This window comes from Syngnathus acus, chromosome 17 (assembly GCF_901709675.1).
Source record: "Syngnathus acus chromosome 17, fSynAcu1.2, whole genome shotgun sequence".
Taxonomy (NCBI): Eukaryota; Metazoa; Chordata; class Actinopteri; order Syngnathiformes; family Syngnathidae; genus Syngnathus; species Syngnathus acus.
The window spans coordinates 6,061,606-6,077,667 of NC_051102.1; the positions used below are offsets into that span (position 1 = coordinate 6,061,606).

General features: G+C 39.2%; 1 protein-coding gene across 1 annotated transcript; it reads left to right on the forward strand.

The window, feature by feature from the left end:
* The first annotated feature begins 12,516 nt into the window (after positions 1–12,516).
* Positions 12,517–15,266, forward strand: LOC119137448 (C2 calcium-dependent domain-containing protein 4C-like). Its single transcript, XM_037276760.1, has 3 exons — positions 12,517–12,644; positions 13,277–14,017; positions 14,284–15,266. Exons 2-3 carry the CDS (start codon positions 13,283–13,285, stop codon positions 14,833–14,835), a joined length of 1,287 nt encoding a protein of 428 aa, XP_037132655.1. The 5' UTR covers positions 12,517–12,644; positions 13,277–13,282; the 3' UTR covers positions 14,836–15,266.
* The last annotated feature ends 796 nt before the right edge of the window (positions 15,267–16,062 follow it).

Here is a 16,062-nt window from a genome sequence, read left to right on the forward strand (position 1 = left end):
TTTTTTTTTTTTAGGGATGCGGTTTCAACTTTTGAACGGCAGATAGCGCAGTCTAACTGTAGAAAAGATGCATGTTTTTTTTCCAAAAATTTCTTATGAGCTGAATTATGTCCAAAATATATAGTAAAGAAAGAACAGATCTCGGTTTATGTACTATACTGTCTATATATATTTGTATATTCACGGTTTATGTACTGAATGCAAGTGTATCTCTTTCCATGGGCATGTCTGTAGCTGCAGGCATATATGTATATGAGGTAGAGTGGGGTCAAAGGTTTTGTACTTCAAAAACTCATACTAGAAAAAATAAAACTTGAAATTGAAAATAAACGTGTTGAGCTTGACACTTGAAAAAAAAAAAGAAAAAATACTTGAATTAAAGTTTTTTCGAGTTGAAAATAGTTTTTGGTTCACTTTGGTAAATGTTTTGGCTCATATATTTATTTTCAGGTTTCACCATGTATTCAAGATTTGAGGTCTTTAGTTTTATTTGCATGTTTTATATTTTCAGATTCACATCTCTTTTTTTCAGGTTCAACTCTTGTTTTTTTCAGATTCTGATCTTTTTTTCCAGGTTCAAATCTTTTTTTCGAGTTTCACAATAGAATGACCCGACTTTGGCGTGAAGGGCGTGGCTAAACCTGAAAGAAAAAATGTGAATCTCGAAATATAAAATGCCAGTGTATTGAAATAGACTTGAAGCCTCTGATCGGGCTACTTAAAATATCTGTGTAATGCAATTTGCCTCCTTTAATTGAGTCCTGTGTTTTAAAACTGCTAGTTGATACTGTTTGTCAGTAAATCTTGTCAAGTTCAGTAAGGCAGGTGCATATTCAATTAAAATGTCACACAACCCCCATAATGACAGCTATAAGTAGTTGACCAGGTTGACGTTATGTGCAGCACTGAGCGATCGTGGGGGGGGGGGTGTTCCTGCAAATGAGCATCCCCTGCAGTTGAGGCAGTGGGACGTCTTCCTTGCAAACACACATGTATGAGCATATAGGCATTGGATGATGTGGGGTGTCATGTTGTCTAGAGTGGAAACCTTCAATTAGGCACGGTGATAAAACATGACTTCTACATCTGTAAAAAACCTCTCCAAAGCCCTTGATTAAACTCCTCTCACATAGCCAATTAGAACTCAAAATGAAATGAAAGGCTTTCTATAATAGGGATCAGGTCTGTGTGTCTGCATGTGAGCGCACAGATCAATGGCGTTTTCATTTATTTCAGTGGAGTACAACGATTTGAGATACAAATACAAACGTACGAGTTATGGTCACGGATTAAATCATATCTGAAGGCACCACTGCAGTTAAAATAAAACTTTGAGACAATTGATTGGGTAGCGTCAGGTGACAGCAACTCCTATTAATTAAATTGATGCAACAGTTCTTTTGCGTCACACACTGAGAGCAAGTTAACAGTCCCTCAAAGAAATTAATGACAGTAAGGACGCCGAAAAAAACCAAGCTTTATTTAAATCTGAAAACAAAACAGTTGCCTAGTAACCACCTCTGCTAAACTTGAGTCTGCCAACCCCACCCTCCATAACACACACAGGCACACACATGCACGCACACACATCGCTCCGGGAGATTAGATCAGATGGTTTAGAAAAACTTTGGCTAATTTCTTACCGTTTCTAAGCAACAACTTTGCTTTCCGCTTGCCTTTGCATCTCTTACGTGTCAGAATTTTTTTTTTTTAAACGGACCATAGAACTTTAGCAGCTCCACCTGAACACTTCAATTCAACAAAAATCCTCCAAATAGAAGAATTGAAACAAGGCTGATTATGTTTTTTCATTTCAAGAATGAATACGCCCACTCATCACTTTCATATTAAAAAAATCATATTAACTTCCAATGGAGGGTTCTAATGAAAACACCTACACATTCATTATTTGCATGTTTGAGAATTTGTAACAAAGGAAGTGTCAAGAAAACAGATGGCAACCTATATTTGTACCGGGAGAGAATCGTTTACATTTAACCCTCGCACTCTGAGGGGCTCGGTTGGCAAGGCAACAGATACTGCAGTCTGTTTCCCCCAACTGCGCTTCTCAATCGTCCACATCAGCCTTCTTATCCTCCACTTTCCTTCTGACCATCGCGAGACAAGGCTGACATGTCATGCTCAGCTCTTCAACGTTTATCCGACAGGTAATTAACAGCCCATTGAATTCACCTCAAAGCCACACCACTAAAATCTCGTCCTAAAATCGATGTGAAAACCAATAGATAGATAAACGTTTTTGGTAATAATAATAGTGCAGAAGAAAGTTCAAATCATCTTGATAATCTACAGTGGAACCTCATTTTTTGTGATTAATGGGGTCGTGATAGCCTGTACCCCTAAAATATGCTTAGACCCCCCCAAGATGCCAACCCAGACAATTGACTTTTGCATATTTTTTTATTTTTCTGGGAATTTTAAAATATAATCTGTATCAGCGCTTTCTGTAGAATTTCACAAAATTTTGTAGACCAGCTGTGATATACTCGTTCAAGAGTTCCAGAATAAATTGGTTGCAAAGGTCGATCATTCTAAAAGTGCTCCAGTAGTTACTATGATGCAATAGCAATCAAAAGTGTTGCATTCTTGCACTGCAACAAGCGAGAGCAAAAAGGGCACCCCTTTAGTCAGACACAAACCGAACCCAACTCTTGTGCTCTAATTGAAAATGCTGGATGAAATCGGACACAGCTCATTAAGCATCGAGCACGCTGTGCTGCTGTGAAGCGGCGATGTGGCCGCATGTGATATTGAGTGGCAACTACTGGAACAGCTCCCCTACAAAAACAATGTAAATCATTTTAAAATTGAAATAAAAAATAATAATTTGACATTCCCGAGTGAGCAGAAACTGGTGTGGTACTGGGAGTCCATCTTGGATAATGTAATTATATTTAGTGACTCTAAATTCGAAATTGTAGAAGAAGAGTGATTTACCTTAATTTACCCTCCGAGCATGAAACAGTCATTTGAGTCTCTCCACAGCACAACACGCCCACACTCAGTGCCCACCCCCCACCATCACCATCATCCCATCGGCAATTTGCCTAATGATGATAATGACTAAAATAACATCAGATTCAGTCACTCAGCAGTCGTTGCCCATCGGGAAAAATACAAGAAAGTATGTCTCGAAAAATCTGACAAGGAACATAAGCGTTGATAGTCGTAATGATTTTTGGAGGTAAGTGTTGATCAAGATGGCTGTGAAGCAAATATTGAAAAAAAATAATTGTCCAAAAGAACTTTTAAAAAAAAAAAAAAGGGAGCAAAGACATTAGTCACAGCGGAAAGGGCCTCGGTTGGAAATGTTGGTGAACTGCGAAGTGGTGTGACGTGCTGCTCTCTGATTTCAAACATCACAAAAGCAAGGCAAGAACCTCGCCGTGCACTTCCTGCCTCACAGCAAGACTGACCTCTGTAGATGAGTTGGCTTTTCCTCAGGCTAATCAAAATAGTGCCTATCAATTCCTTCGTTCGACTCGCTCCTTGGCGCTCAGCGGGTGTGTTACTCTCCCCCCTCCTCCCCCCACCCCACTCAATCGACTCACGACAGTAGCATGGATGAATAGTGAGGTTCAGGAAGGTTATCTTCAAATCCTACTCAATTCTTCTCTCAATTTTGAATGTTGACAGACGGCTCTTGGTATTTCTATTGCTTGGTAAATATCCAGAATATCAGTGAGACCTCAGAGGCGGTCTGTGATATTTTCATGATATGGTTTGAGGTCTTTGGATTGTTTGATTTTCTGAAGGGTGTCTGGTGGGCGAAAACAGGACGTATTTGATTATGACTGTGAGGTGGAAATTCCATATTTTTTTATTTAAAAATCAAACGGAAAATAGTTTTGGGGCTACAAAAAATACAAACACTATACAAAAGTGTAGAGAATTCACTTGCCTTTTTTCTATTTTGTTTCAATTGGAACTAAAAAAGTATTATTGTGACAGATGCTGCTAGTCCATTAGCATTTGACAGCTTGAGCTTTGTTGTTTTTTGGACGCGTATCATTTCCGAAGGCCTTTTTAACTCACTCTTTTTATGACTGTTACGGTGACCACATCCAATGTGGTAGATAGCAAAATACAAATAAAATCCTTTGTCAAATAATTAGTTACCGTCCCCAATTTAATACATCCCTCATCACTTGCCGCGCTGTGTACAAAGACTTAACATCACAACAACAACAAAATCGGTGTCTTTTTTTTCTCAGCAATTAAAATATTCCCGAGGTCTAATTAGCACCATCTCACATGAGAACCAAAGAAGGACTGCGGGAAACTTTAGCATCATCACCCAGAGTTAATGACACACTCCAGTGGCTATGAAGCGTAACCAAGTGAGTAGGCATGCATTTCCAACGCTATAAATGAGTGAAAGGTTTCATTGTTTCATCAAAGTGAGCTCAATAAAAATAGACGTACAATCCACTTCCAAATTGGGAAAGTTGATATTAACGGTAGCATAAATGTGATTTTAATTTGCAACTCTCCAGCTGCCTCCGCTTGGTGTTCATTTTATGAGAGACTGAGCAGATGAAGAACAGGTGGAGATGTTGGCTGGAGAACATACAGTGGCTGTGTTTTCTCTCCTGCCCTCCCAGTTTCATATCTGGAAATGGAAATGACATTACTTGTTGCTTTAGCAACAGGGAAGAAGACTTGTCAACCCCCTTCCTTAGAGCAATAACCTGTCATGTAGCTATCTCTCTGTAGTCACACTGAAAGTGTTTATTTCATAATTTTTACATCAACCATTTTTATATAGTATATATGATAATAAAAAATGGTTGTTATCCGCAAAGGAATTGTTTCACCGGCATTGATTTGTTTGTGGCCGTAACTTTTGAAGTGACATTTTCAGTGTGCTATATTTTCAGATGGATTTCAATAACATGAACCAGTCTCAGGGGAAAAAAATCAATGCGTCACAATTAACAGCATGCCTCAGGTCTAATTAAACCATTCTCTTTGGTGATTGTCACTCATAACCTGGTAATGAGTGGTGGGTGACTCAGAAGTCTTTATTAGAGAATGTTCTCACTGTACACGCACAAGCCTAGAAAAAAGAATTGAGTGAAAAGGAAATTATAGCCAGATGAGATGTTAGATGTTTTACAAATAAGGAAATTGTTAATTATAAAAAAAAAAATGATCCGAAATGTTGTCAACCCAAATGCACATTTGGCATCAATTTTAAATGATCATACGAAATCTTACGATATATTCTTGTGAAGTTGTGATTGGGTTGTATTATAAAATACTAAAATCTACTCAGTATCTATTGACTTATTGTTTTTGCATGCTAGGAGTGTTTATGCATAGGTGGACTGCCATTGTTCAAATTCTTATTCCTACAGTACAAACTAATGTTGACTGAGCAGCAAAAAATAAAAGATAACAATGGTGCACTGGTTCAAACTCGCTGATTAGTGTCCAAGCGCAGTTTGTAGGCGGTCTTAACATTAAAAATAAACCCTGTGGTGTTAATCGTGTTCTGTGATTCTCTCACCACTTAAAGTCCTCCTCCATTTCAAACACCCTCACTGCAGTGTTGCCATTGTGCACCTCCAAGGGTTGGCCAAGAGACAAAAAAGAAGGCAAAGCAAACAGCAAGGACTTTGAACTCATGTATGATACAACATTAACAAGCTAGCAGGGCCACGCTAACCAGCCGGGATTATTTCTATTCAGTCGCAAACAAAGTCACAAATTGTCAGTGAATTACAGCCATTATCCAAGAATAGGCCATTTGATTGTGGGCGGCATAAGTTAGAAAGAATCATTTGTGGAAATATGAGTGGTCGAAGGTGTCACACGTCTCACTTTAAGTGTATAGTACAAGTGTAAGCAACTAAACCAATGCTGTATTTTATTTATTGGATTTATTAATTGTCAAATTTATGCTGCTCAACATGACTACCGTATTTTCCGCACTATAAGGCGCACCGGATTATAAGGCGCAACTTCATTGAATGGCGCATTTTAAAACTTTGTCCATATATAAGATATATACATTTGGCCCGCGGGCCGGACTTTGGACACGCCTGCTGTAGTTGCTCAATATTGGTCCATATATAAGGCGCACCTGATTAAAAGGCGCACTGTCAGCTTTTGAGAAAATTGGAGGTTTTTAGGTGCGCCTTATAGTGCGGAAAATACGGTGTATAAGTAGATAAAAATCACTGTAGAATAATGAAGGGAAAATGAAGCTTCAAATTTGTTTCATGAACCAGGTGTGTATTGTTTAACTCCTCTAGATGGGAGTGTTGGTTTATATAAAAAGGTTTCAAAACTGCCAAGTGGGTTTGCTTTTAGCCCAGTGTTGAATAGTGGCATCTAGATCAGTCAAAAAATACAACCGGTTCATGAAACACATTTGAAGCTTCATTTTCCCATCAGTACTGTACAGTATTGCAATATGTGATCTAGGCTTTGCTGTCTTCATACTCAGTCAAGGTGATGATAGGGCTTCACATTCAAGTATGTATTATTTCGAGTATCATAAAATTTAGATGAGCACTCTGGGTAACACAGCCCAAGGCAACTGAAGTAGATCATTGTGGCAAAAAAAAATACAGTTAGCCTGTTCGAGTTTTCGAGGCTCCACCTATTATATTTTATATACAAAGAGTGTTTGAGACTCTGTGCGCTATGCTTTCTCGCCACAGGTCCAAATGAAATGATTAATATGCTAATTTGACATTTGACATCGACACCAATTGCACAAGATGGATTTAAGGTAATTAGAAAATCAATATGTGTTGATCTGCCTCTGACATACACCACTCATCACCCATAGGGAACATCTACAGTGATCCCTCGCTACTTCGCGTTTCGTTTATTGCGGCTTCACTACATCGCAGATTTTTTTTCCAAATTAAAAAAACATTTAAAAGTCAAAATAAAACTTCTAAATTGAGGAAACATGTGTCTAACCTTAAGGACAATGTAGTATTGTTCCAAATGTTCGTTTACATTCCTTTAGAAGTCCGTTTTCGCGTGTTAGCACGATCGCGAATTAGCATCGTGACCGTACTTCGCGGATTTCACTTATCGCGGGTGGTTTTTGAAACCAATTAGCCGCGATAAACGAGGGATGACTGTATTGCATTGAGCTTCAACACCACCTATTTTAGCTAGCTTGAGCATTTTACCCCAGGTATTATGTATCGGGTCCTGACAGTTTCCCATGAAGGATGAAAATTGTGAAAAAATGATGTTTTTACAATCTCAGACACAACAGTTGGTAATGTACCCCCTCTAATGAGATGCAAAACAAGATCTGTATGCCTTTTTGAAAATAACACTCACAGCGGGACCAGAGTTGTATTACGTCTAATTGACTTAATACATATTGTTCTGGATGTGTTTGTAATAAAAAATTCACATGGAGTATCAAGATATGCAAATTCAACTCCACTGCGAACTAATGAGAAAGCCAAACTAGTGTTATGGCTTGACAATACAAATATGTTTGCTGTAATTGTTTTGAGCTTTGAGTTCCCTCTGCTAAATTGAGTAGAGGAACCTCAAGGCAGTTGTAATAATTTGTGGTTATTAAAAATAAATCAATTAAAAGGCAGATTGTATTTCCATCCTTCGACAAAAAAGGTCGTCACAAGCCAGAGAATACAGGTAACGACAATTTGATGATGTACGTTGGGAATTGTAACTTTTGCGGTAGTTTGCAACAACGGGGAGGCGGGGCTTAAATAAGGTGGAGGAAATTATGAACCGTTGCAGTGGAAACGAAACCTTCATGCTTCTGCTACGAGGCAAAAATGAAGTCAGAAAAAGCCAACTAGAAGAACAAATAAATTAAATAGTGTTTTCCCCCCTCGAAAAGATAGACTTATTTATTTATATCACAAAGAACTGTTATTTTTAAGGGCTTGTCTGGACCTCATTTATTCGTTGTAATTTTCCTTTTACATTCAAAAACAAACGAGACGATTTGTAGTCTTTGACAACTGCCAGTTGTCAATACTAATCAAGATTCTCTAGTCCCTCACCTAATCAACATCCGTCGAAGTTCACTCATCGACTTGTGTTAATGGTTGGTGATGATGATGTTTACAATGACTTGGCTGTCAGCAGTGCTTCTTACTTTGCTGTCACGCAGTTTGCATTTGATGTGAACACGCATCACTCAGACAGATACAAGTGTCAAAACATTGAAGCTGTCACAAAATGCAACTAAAATGGAACACAAGTGTAACAAAAAAAAGATGGAGAGACAAAGAAGACAACGAAGAAATTTGTCATGTTGAACATGTTGAATCACTGCATCCATTTTCTACAGAACACAAGACATTTGCGAAAAAGGTTATATTCTAAACTTAAATTTGAGTTTACTGTTTAAAGAGTACAATGCTATTTCCGAATTTCCACCATGTGATCATTTGAACTGTTACACCAGTTTGCATTGTAAAATGTTGAATGATTATTGCGCTAATTTCACCCATTAGGTCTACATAATAAAAAGCGCCATAAAAGTTTTATTATGAGGAACAATTAGTTGCCTGTAGTGGTTATAAATCCAAGACAATACATAAATCCAAGGTTTAGTTGTACTCTGTTATTTCTGGCTGCGCTTGTCATTAAAAGATTTATTTGATTGATTTTTCTTGCTTCAGGCTGTTTTGTTCATGACTGCTACATTGAGCGTGGACCTAAGAGGCAATTCTGAGCTTTTTTTTTCTGAAGCTAATTGTACACCTTCATAGATCTTAAGAATAGCATGAATTATGTAAAAAGAAAAAAACAACCTGGATTTGTTTGAAACTTTCTTTTGGAAGAATCAATACCCTCTCGTTGTTTAATATCCTTAAAATAATTTTTAAAAATTATGTCATCATGGGCTATTTAGTGATGCTCCACTTTGGTGAACATCTGCATTGACTGCAGTAAGTTCAAAGAATAAAAAATAAAAAATAAAAATCCTTCTTTTGGTGTTCTTGTTACCGCCGTCGTCAATAAGCTACAGTGTTTTTTCCCCAACTGTTTTACAGATGGTACAGGTCCATGCTTCATTTGTGCATGCTCCATCATCTTCACCCCATCTCCATCTGTCCGATCTTCTGTTCACCATGTTTACTTGTTCTATGTACTCTCCACTCGTCTGCTCTTTTGGTCCGCATATGCGCTAATCCTCAAATGAGTGTATCATCGCAAGTTTGAAGGCCGACAAGAAATGCTTCTCTCTTCAGTTGCGAGCGTGCTTGATGTCTGTTTACTTTGGTTGCTGGTGGCCTCAAAGCAGATGGTGTGATGGACTTGAAGAGCCTTAAAGAGGATTTGAGTGCAGCTGGTGGATGAGTCCGATGCCAGCTTGCGCATAGTTTCCTCAAGTGAGAACCTCACAAATATGTACGTGAGTCCGAGTAATATTGTTTGAAACACTTTTGTTGGATATGGTTCATCCATATGGCAACACTGTGACACAAAGCTATTCGACAAACACAAAAACATAGATAGTTTTGGATCATATGTTTGTGAGGATAAGCTAAGAAGAAAAAACACAAAATTAGTGGCAACTACAATTCGTACACAACCGAAAAGCCGCCTAACTGTACGCAAAGACGCGAAAATAAAACCGACGCGGTTTCAGTAAATCCCTTAGAATAGTTCAAATTTTAGCGTCAGCAATGTTGACTTTGCCCAACATTAGCTTTATTAGTGCTAATTAGCTATTAGCATAGAGGGAGTGGCATTCCAGTAATCAAATAATCAGACTTTTTTTGATGAGGATGAAGACACATTTAAGTCTATCAACAATATTCTGTAACATAAAACCTCAAGTAAGCTAAATATGATAAACATTTAGCGATATACAACATGAACAAAGCGATCGTGCAATCCTTCTCACGTATGAACAATCCCTTTGTTATTTATGTGTGGGATGTGTGAATTGATTCGCGTGTGATAAGACTGTGATGGAGCCTAATTTAAACATCTATCACTATGCTCTACGTTTGATTTCAAACATGTGTACAAGTTCTTTTTGCTTGACTTTTTACAATGCCAATAAATATTTATTAAATGCTATATTCTAGGTTGACATTTTAGAACTGGGTCATTTTTTATGTTCTTATAAAAGAACACATTGTGAATGTCAAAAACAGAAAATCTGAGTCACAAATTGCATAATAATTACGCTTCCTTGTGCAGGATGAATTTAAAGGCAATTGCCACCAGAAAAGTTTTCATTTAAAATATTTTCCAAATTAAACCTCAGCAGCTCTTTCAAAATCAGAACGATCCTCCTGCTGCTATGTGCATGACTCAACTATTTTGTCCTCGGTCTTTTTCAAGAGGAGGAATGACTCAAATGGTCTAAGTTCACTTTTTAAATTTGTAGAGAAGAAAGTTTCAAAGGCTTTTTTTTTTTTCTTTTTCAACGAGCATGGTTGAATAATTCACTGGTTCTCTCTTGACTTGAGAGAGCAACTTAACTTAACTAAGCATTCTTAACAAGATGAATGTTGAACTTGCGATGTACCTGTACAATATCCTGTGGGATGAACTTAAAATAGCGGTGCAAATATTGTCTTTATTTATTCCATACACTACAGTATTGTCTGTATTAAATTATGAGTTTTATATGAAGAAAAATACTGGCCTCATTTGCTGCCACGAGATGACAATGTTGAAAAAAAAGTGACAATAAACAACAGATAGATCTGCTATCTCCTTGTGATATATGAACAGTTTTGTATACAGAGGCTAGCAGTCAAAGATCATACACGGAATACTTACTAATGAAGGCGGATGCTGTTGCGAAAACGTGTAGGAGGACTCAAACAATTCTGTACTGCGTTATTCAACGTGACGATGGGACGGAAATAAATCATGTTGTCTGACAGTGGATTGCAAGTCTGCTCGCACGCAATCACTGTTGGAGTTTAATTGGTTCCATGCTGGTAAATAAAACACTTGTATGTCAAGATAATCAAATATAAATAAAATGATTGTGTTTTACTTTATAAAAACTTACATTATTGACATAATTACATACACTACATTGTCATAAATGACTTTTTTTGCCAATTTATTAGCTTCAATTTATCTGACATTGTTTTGCTTCTGGTATGTGTGTGCCTAGGCTAGTGGTAAGGTGTAGTAATATTATTTTTCTTCTCTGCAGAGGATGAAGAATATATGCCAGGTAGTATTTCAAAATGATCTGTCTACATGTGTTGCTCCACCATTTGTGATCAAGTATTCATTGTTTAAGGAGATAAGACAGAAATTTTGGGGGGACCGTATATACCATCCGTCTTCTAATCTAATGAATGTATTATATATCTATGTTCATTTTTTGCAAGCCCAAACATTTTTAATTCGCATGCATGGCCCAAATGTTAGCGTCTTGACACTTTCAAATTTAGACCTAATTTGAAAATAATTACTGTTCAGATAGCTAAATAGATGGAGAGACCACTAGATGATTCATCCCAGTGTCTAATGAGGCTTCACTAATCCATAATGGACTTTGTTCTATTTTCAGATGGAAACCTAAATGGATGAATGATTTCATTTACATAAATTTACCTTCGCTTTTTTACTTTGCAGAAACACTTTTCAATTTCTTTTAAGTGTTTGTCTTCCAGGTTCTAAAAAAATTGTACATTTAAAATGGAAGATTTACAATAGTAAAGGATTAAGGAAAAGCGAATATGTAGAATAAATGTTAATTATTGTACTGTACAATAAATGTTAGTTTAGGGCAATTAAAGCAGATATTTGAAAGTTCTCATGATTTAATGAAATCGGAATAAGACTATAGTAAAGGGATCCCTTTGTCCTTTTGTTTTTGTGATTTTATGCTGGGATCAAGTCAGCCTCTAATTCTTCAAAAGTGATTATAATCACATTACAATTTAAGTCAAGTCAAGTCAAGTTTATTTGTATAGCCCTAAATCACAAGCAGTCTCAAAGGGCTCCTCATAGACGAATTTAATTGAAATGTAATTAGTTACACTTGTTGGGCAAAACAATATGTGAAGTAACCTCACTCTGTGCTGTGTTTTTATTTTTTAAACGCAACAAAAGCACTGGCTGGTCCAAGTGACACCTACGGGATTGCTGCTCATCCACCTCCGTCTTTAACACCTGGTAAAAAGCTCAATGCGTTGGACTGGACATGTTTTTGGTTCTCATCTAACACAAACTTATCAAGATAGAAAAGAAGACAAAAGCAAACAATATTATTTTGCAGATTAAACGATTTGGAATCCAAAGGTGATCAATTTTGGTGTCAATTTCAAGAAAGCATGTCATCGTAAAGACTGTTACTATTTTTTTAAGATGAATTAATTATGGAAAACTACTTGATATGCCGAGCAACCTTTATGGAATTTTGAATTGGATTCCCGAACCTCACGCGTGTAGTGAATCGTTTGATGATCAATACCTTGGAAGCTTTCGCAACGTTCCGATTGGCTCCTGGCTGAAGCGCAGCTCGTCTTATAAAACGAGCGCCCCGTTGCGCTGCTTTTTCCCTGCTTCTGGATCACACTGGAAGCAGCAGAACGTTTCGTCGCGCACATAACCTCGGAGAACGTCGCACACGTCACTTTGTAACTATTCTGAAGAAGGCAAAGTTCGGCAGTGAACAGGTAATTCGGCTATACCAGATGTAGCCGATTTTTTTTTTTTCTCAGCTAAGTTCTACTTTGTTCTTAATGTATTGAGAAAATATTTAGATGTCGTTATACGTAAAAAAAAAAAAAAAAAAAAGTTTGTTTAATGCTTTGGGGTGTGGTGGAATTTACATTTGCTGAGGCATGAATATCAAATCATGCGTTTTAAGTAATTCATTCTTGTTGAGTTTGAAATTTATAGTGGATCGTTTCTGTGTCTATTTTGTATTTTAGGGAATGTATGTATTTACTTTGATGATAGGAGAAACAAATGTTACGGTGTAATTGAAAAGTAATTCCACATTTTTTAAACACTTACAAATCACTTATTTAAATGTTTTTCTCATTTTTGTGTGTTAGTTGTTTAATGTATGTTTAAGTAAATGTGTGGTGTGGAATGATTATTATTATTATTTGGGGTTGGTTAAATTCTACAGTATCAAACAGACTCTCCTGTTGCATTCCATCACACAAGAGACATTTTTTATTTTATCGTATTAAAACATTTGACCCTGTAGAGACATCATATTTGTAATATATAAATATGTATACATATATATATAGTATATTTACTTGTTAATGCAGAACTGATGGCTTGACACTCCTAGGTGGACATGTGGCTCCTGGAGAAGCTACGTAACAAAATGGAGACCAGTGGATCCCAATCTCAGCCCTCGCGGACCACCGAGGCCATTCCGGTGTCTGTGTACGCTAATGTGCTCACCCCCGAAAAGATCCCCAATTTCTTCATCCCCCCCAAACTCATCTGCTGCCCACCAGAAGAGCCAGCCACTCCCAAGCTTCAGCACTGCTCCACCTTGCGACCCTCCACCTCCGATCACGTCATCTGCGTCCAGAGTCCCAGAGCTCGAGGCAGTAAAAACCCGTGCAGCCCTCGCCTCTTTTCCCGTTTCGGAGGGGACAGGCGCAATCTCCAAAAGTCAGCAAATCGTCACATCATCCAAATAGAGAGCGCAGATGAGCCAGCCGCCGTGACTTCGCACGCCAACACAAACGCAGACCCTCAGTCACAGACCGCAATGTCGCTGCCTTACGTTCCCAAGGCCCAGACCTCCTACGGCTTCTCCACACTGGTGGAGTCTCCTCACACCCGGCGCAAGGAGAGCCTGTTCCACAGCGACCCCAGCAGCCCTCTGACCTCCCCAAACTCCCAGAGGCGCTCTCAAGGGGGGACTCATTTGACCCCGGCTGACAACAACCTCTACCGTTACTTCAGTGGCGGCGAGAGTGACACCTGCTCTTCGGCGGACTCGTCCCCTTTTAACTCTCCTCTGCTGTCCCGCTCGGCCTCGCTCCTGCGTTCCATCACACAAGAGACGGTGCACAAGGCAAGGAGTTGTTTTTGTTTTTATGTGAAACCACTTGAAAGATTGATGCTCCTTCAGCTAGAAACCTTCTGGAGGCATACCGAGCTAGCTAACTGCACACTGTACTGGTAAATATGGGCCAATTAATCACAACCACTGTAATTACCGATGCGAACAATGATTAAAAAATTAAACTGATTTGACTTTATAGGTCTTTAACAATCAGTCAATTCCGCTGCCTTTCTTGGTACAGCCAGTTGACGTTTGCATTTGTCGTTTGTCTCAAGGTATCTCGTGCCAAGCGCTCGTTGGCCCGCCACAGCTCTCTCTCCACGGACGATTGCAGCTCAACCGACAACAGCCCCAACATGCAACGCCGGCGGACGCGTTGCCCAACTTCTCCCGCTCTCCGCAAATACAAAGGGAGCAGCTCGAGGGCCTGGGCATCCGACCCGCTGCAGCGCGAGCACACGATTAACCTGCACAAGGGCGGGACGCTCCGACTCAGCACGCACTACGACCCAGAGGCGGCGCGGCTGAGGGTTCGCGTGCTTAAGGCGGAGGCCATTTACGGCAAGCAGACGGACGTTAAAAGCATCAACTGCTGTGTGGGGCTTTACCTGAAACCCGGCAAGAAACAGAAACAGAGAAGCACGATTATAAAAAATAGCAGGAATCCTGTTTTTAACGAGGATTTTTTTTTTGACTCGCTCCCCAAGACGCAAGTCAAAAGTCTAGCCATGAAGATAAAAGTAGTGAACAAGGGAACCAGTTTGAAGAGAGACATCCTTCTCGGAGAACGGGAAGTGTTGCTTAGTGAGTTGCTCGCAGGCCTGTAGGGAATCCCTGTCAAGATTTATGCCGACGAAAATGACAGCAGTCCTTCATCTTCAGAGCTCTTCCTTTTCGGCCTTCATTCCACTTCACAGAGCTGATCAATACTGGACAGATGAAAGTCTTATGGAAGACGTATCTTGCACATTAAAGGCCAAACCTAAAACCAGACTGGCAAATTACAGTTTACAATTACAATAAGTGGAACCTACTCCTGAGCGGCACAATGTACTTTGTATTGGCATTTTTTAAATGAGTTGTAATGGTCTAGTTTACATGGGATGCCAAATGTATAAGCTGCGCTATCAAATGAATTATGCCATTTTGTTTTTGATAGACTTTGTATTTGGTAATGTATTGGCTACTGAATGTAACAACCCTCAGGCTGCTGTACTAGTAACTTGCTGTCAAAACAATAAATTCCTCTATGATCCAACGTTTTTTCTGTCAAATTTTTTAATTGCAGCTTTGTTGAAGTGTTTTTGTTTGTTTTATTTCCCTCCCCCCCCCCACACACAAATCTACAGAAGTGGTCCTTTGTGTCAAGAGGAAAGTCTAAGAGGAGGCTTTGAGAGGCTTGTGCACGAAATATTGTCCCTCCGAAGGTAAACTCCCTGTTTAATATCAGGAAAGAAAGATCTGATTGAAATGTACCTCACAGAGTAGAGGGCAACAGGAAATAGAATTGTGGATTTATTGCTCTTCGGAAACAAAGGGCAAACATCACCCTTCTCAAGAGAATATGAGCCACAATATTTTGAGGTGAGTAATTTTGAGCTTTTAATGGTCTCCAATGGAATGCAATAAGACAGTAGTGATTCCCAAAGTACCCAATGTACGCATGCAGGCTCTCTCAGATTATGTCTGTGTATGTTCTTCTGTGGGTTTTAGCTTGTCCATCCATCCATCCATCCATTTTCTGAACCGCTTAGTCCCCACGGGGGTCGCGGGAGTGCTGGAGCCTATCCCAGCCGTCATCGGGCAGTAGGCGGGGGACACCCTGAACCGGTTGCCAGCCAATCGCAGGGCACACAGAGACAAACAACCATTTGCACTCGCACTCATACCTAGGGACAATTTGGAGTCGTCAATCGGCCTACCAAGCATGTTTTTGGGATGTGGGAGGAAACCGGAGTGCCCGGAGAAAACCCACGCAGGCCCGGGGAGAACATGCAAACTCCACACAGGGAGGGCCGGAGGTGGAATCGAACCCGCACCCTCCTAACTGTGAG

What these genes read in the sequence shown, in the direction of transcription:
- LOC119137448 (XM_037276760.1), top strand. Translation starts at nt 13,283, where the DNA reads ATGTGGCTCCTGGAGAAGCTACGTAACAAAATGGAGACCAGTGGATCC. An exon ending in CACAAGAGACGGTGCACAAG is followed by an intron (nt 14,018 to 14,283) that starts GCAAGGAGTTGT and finishes GTTTGTCTCAAG; the next exon opens with GTATCTCGTGCCAAGCGCTC.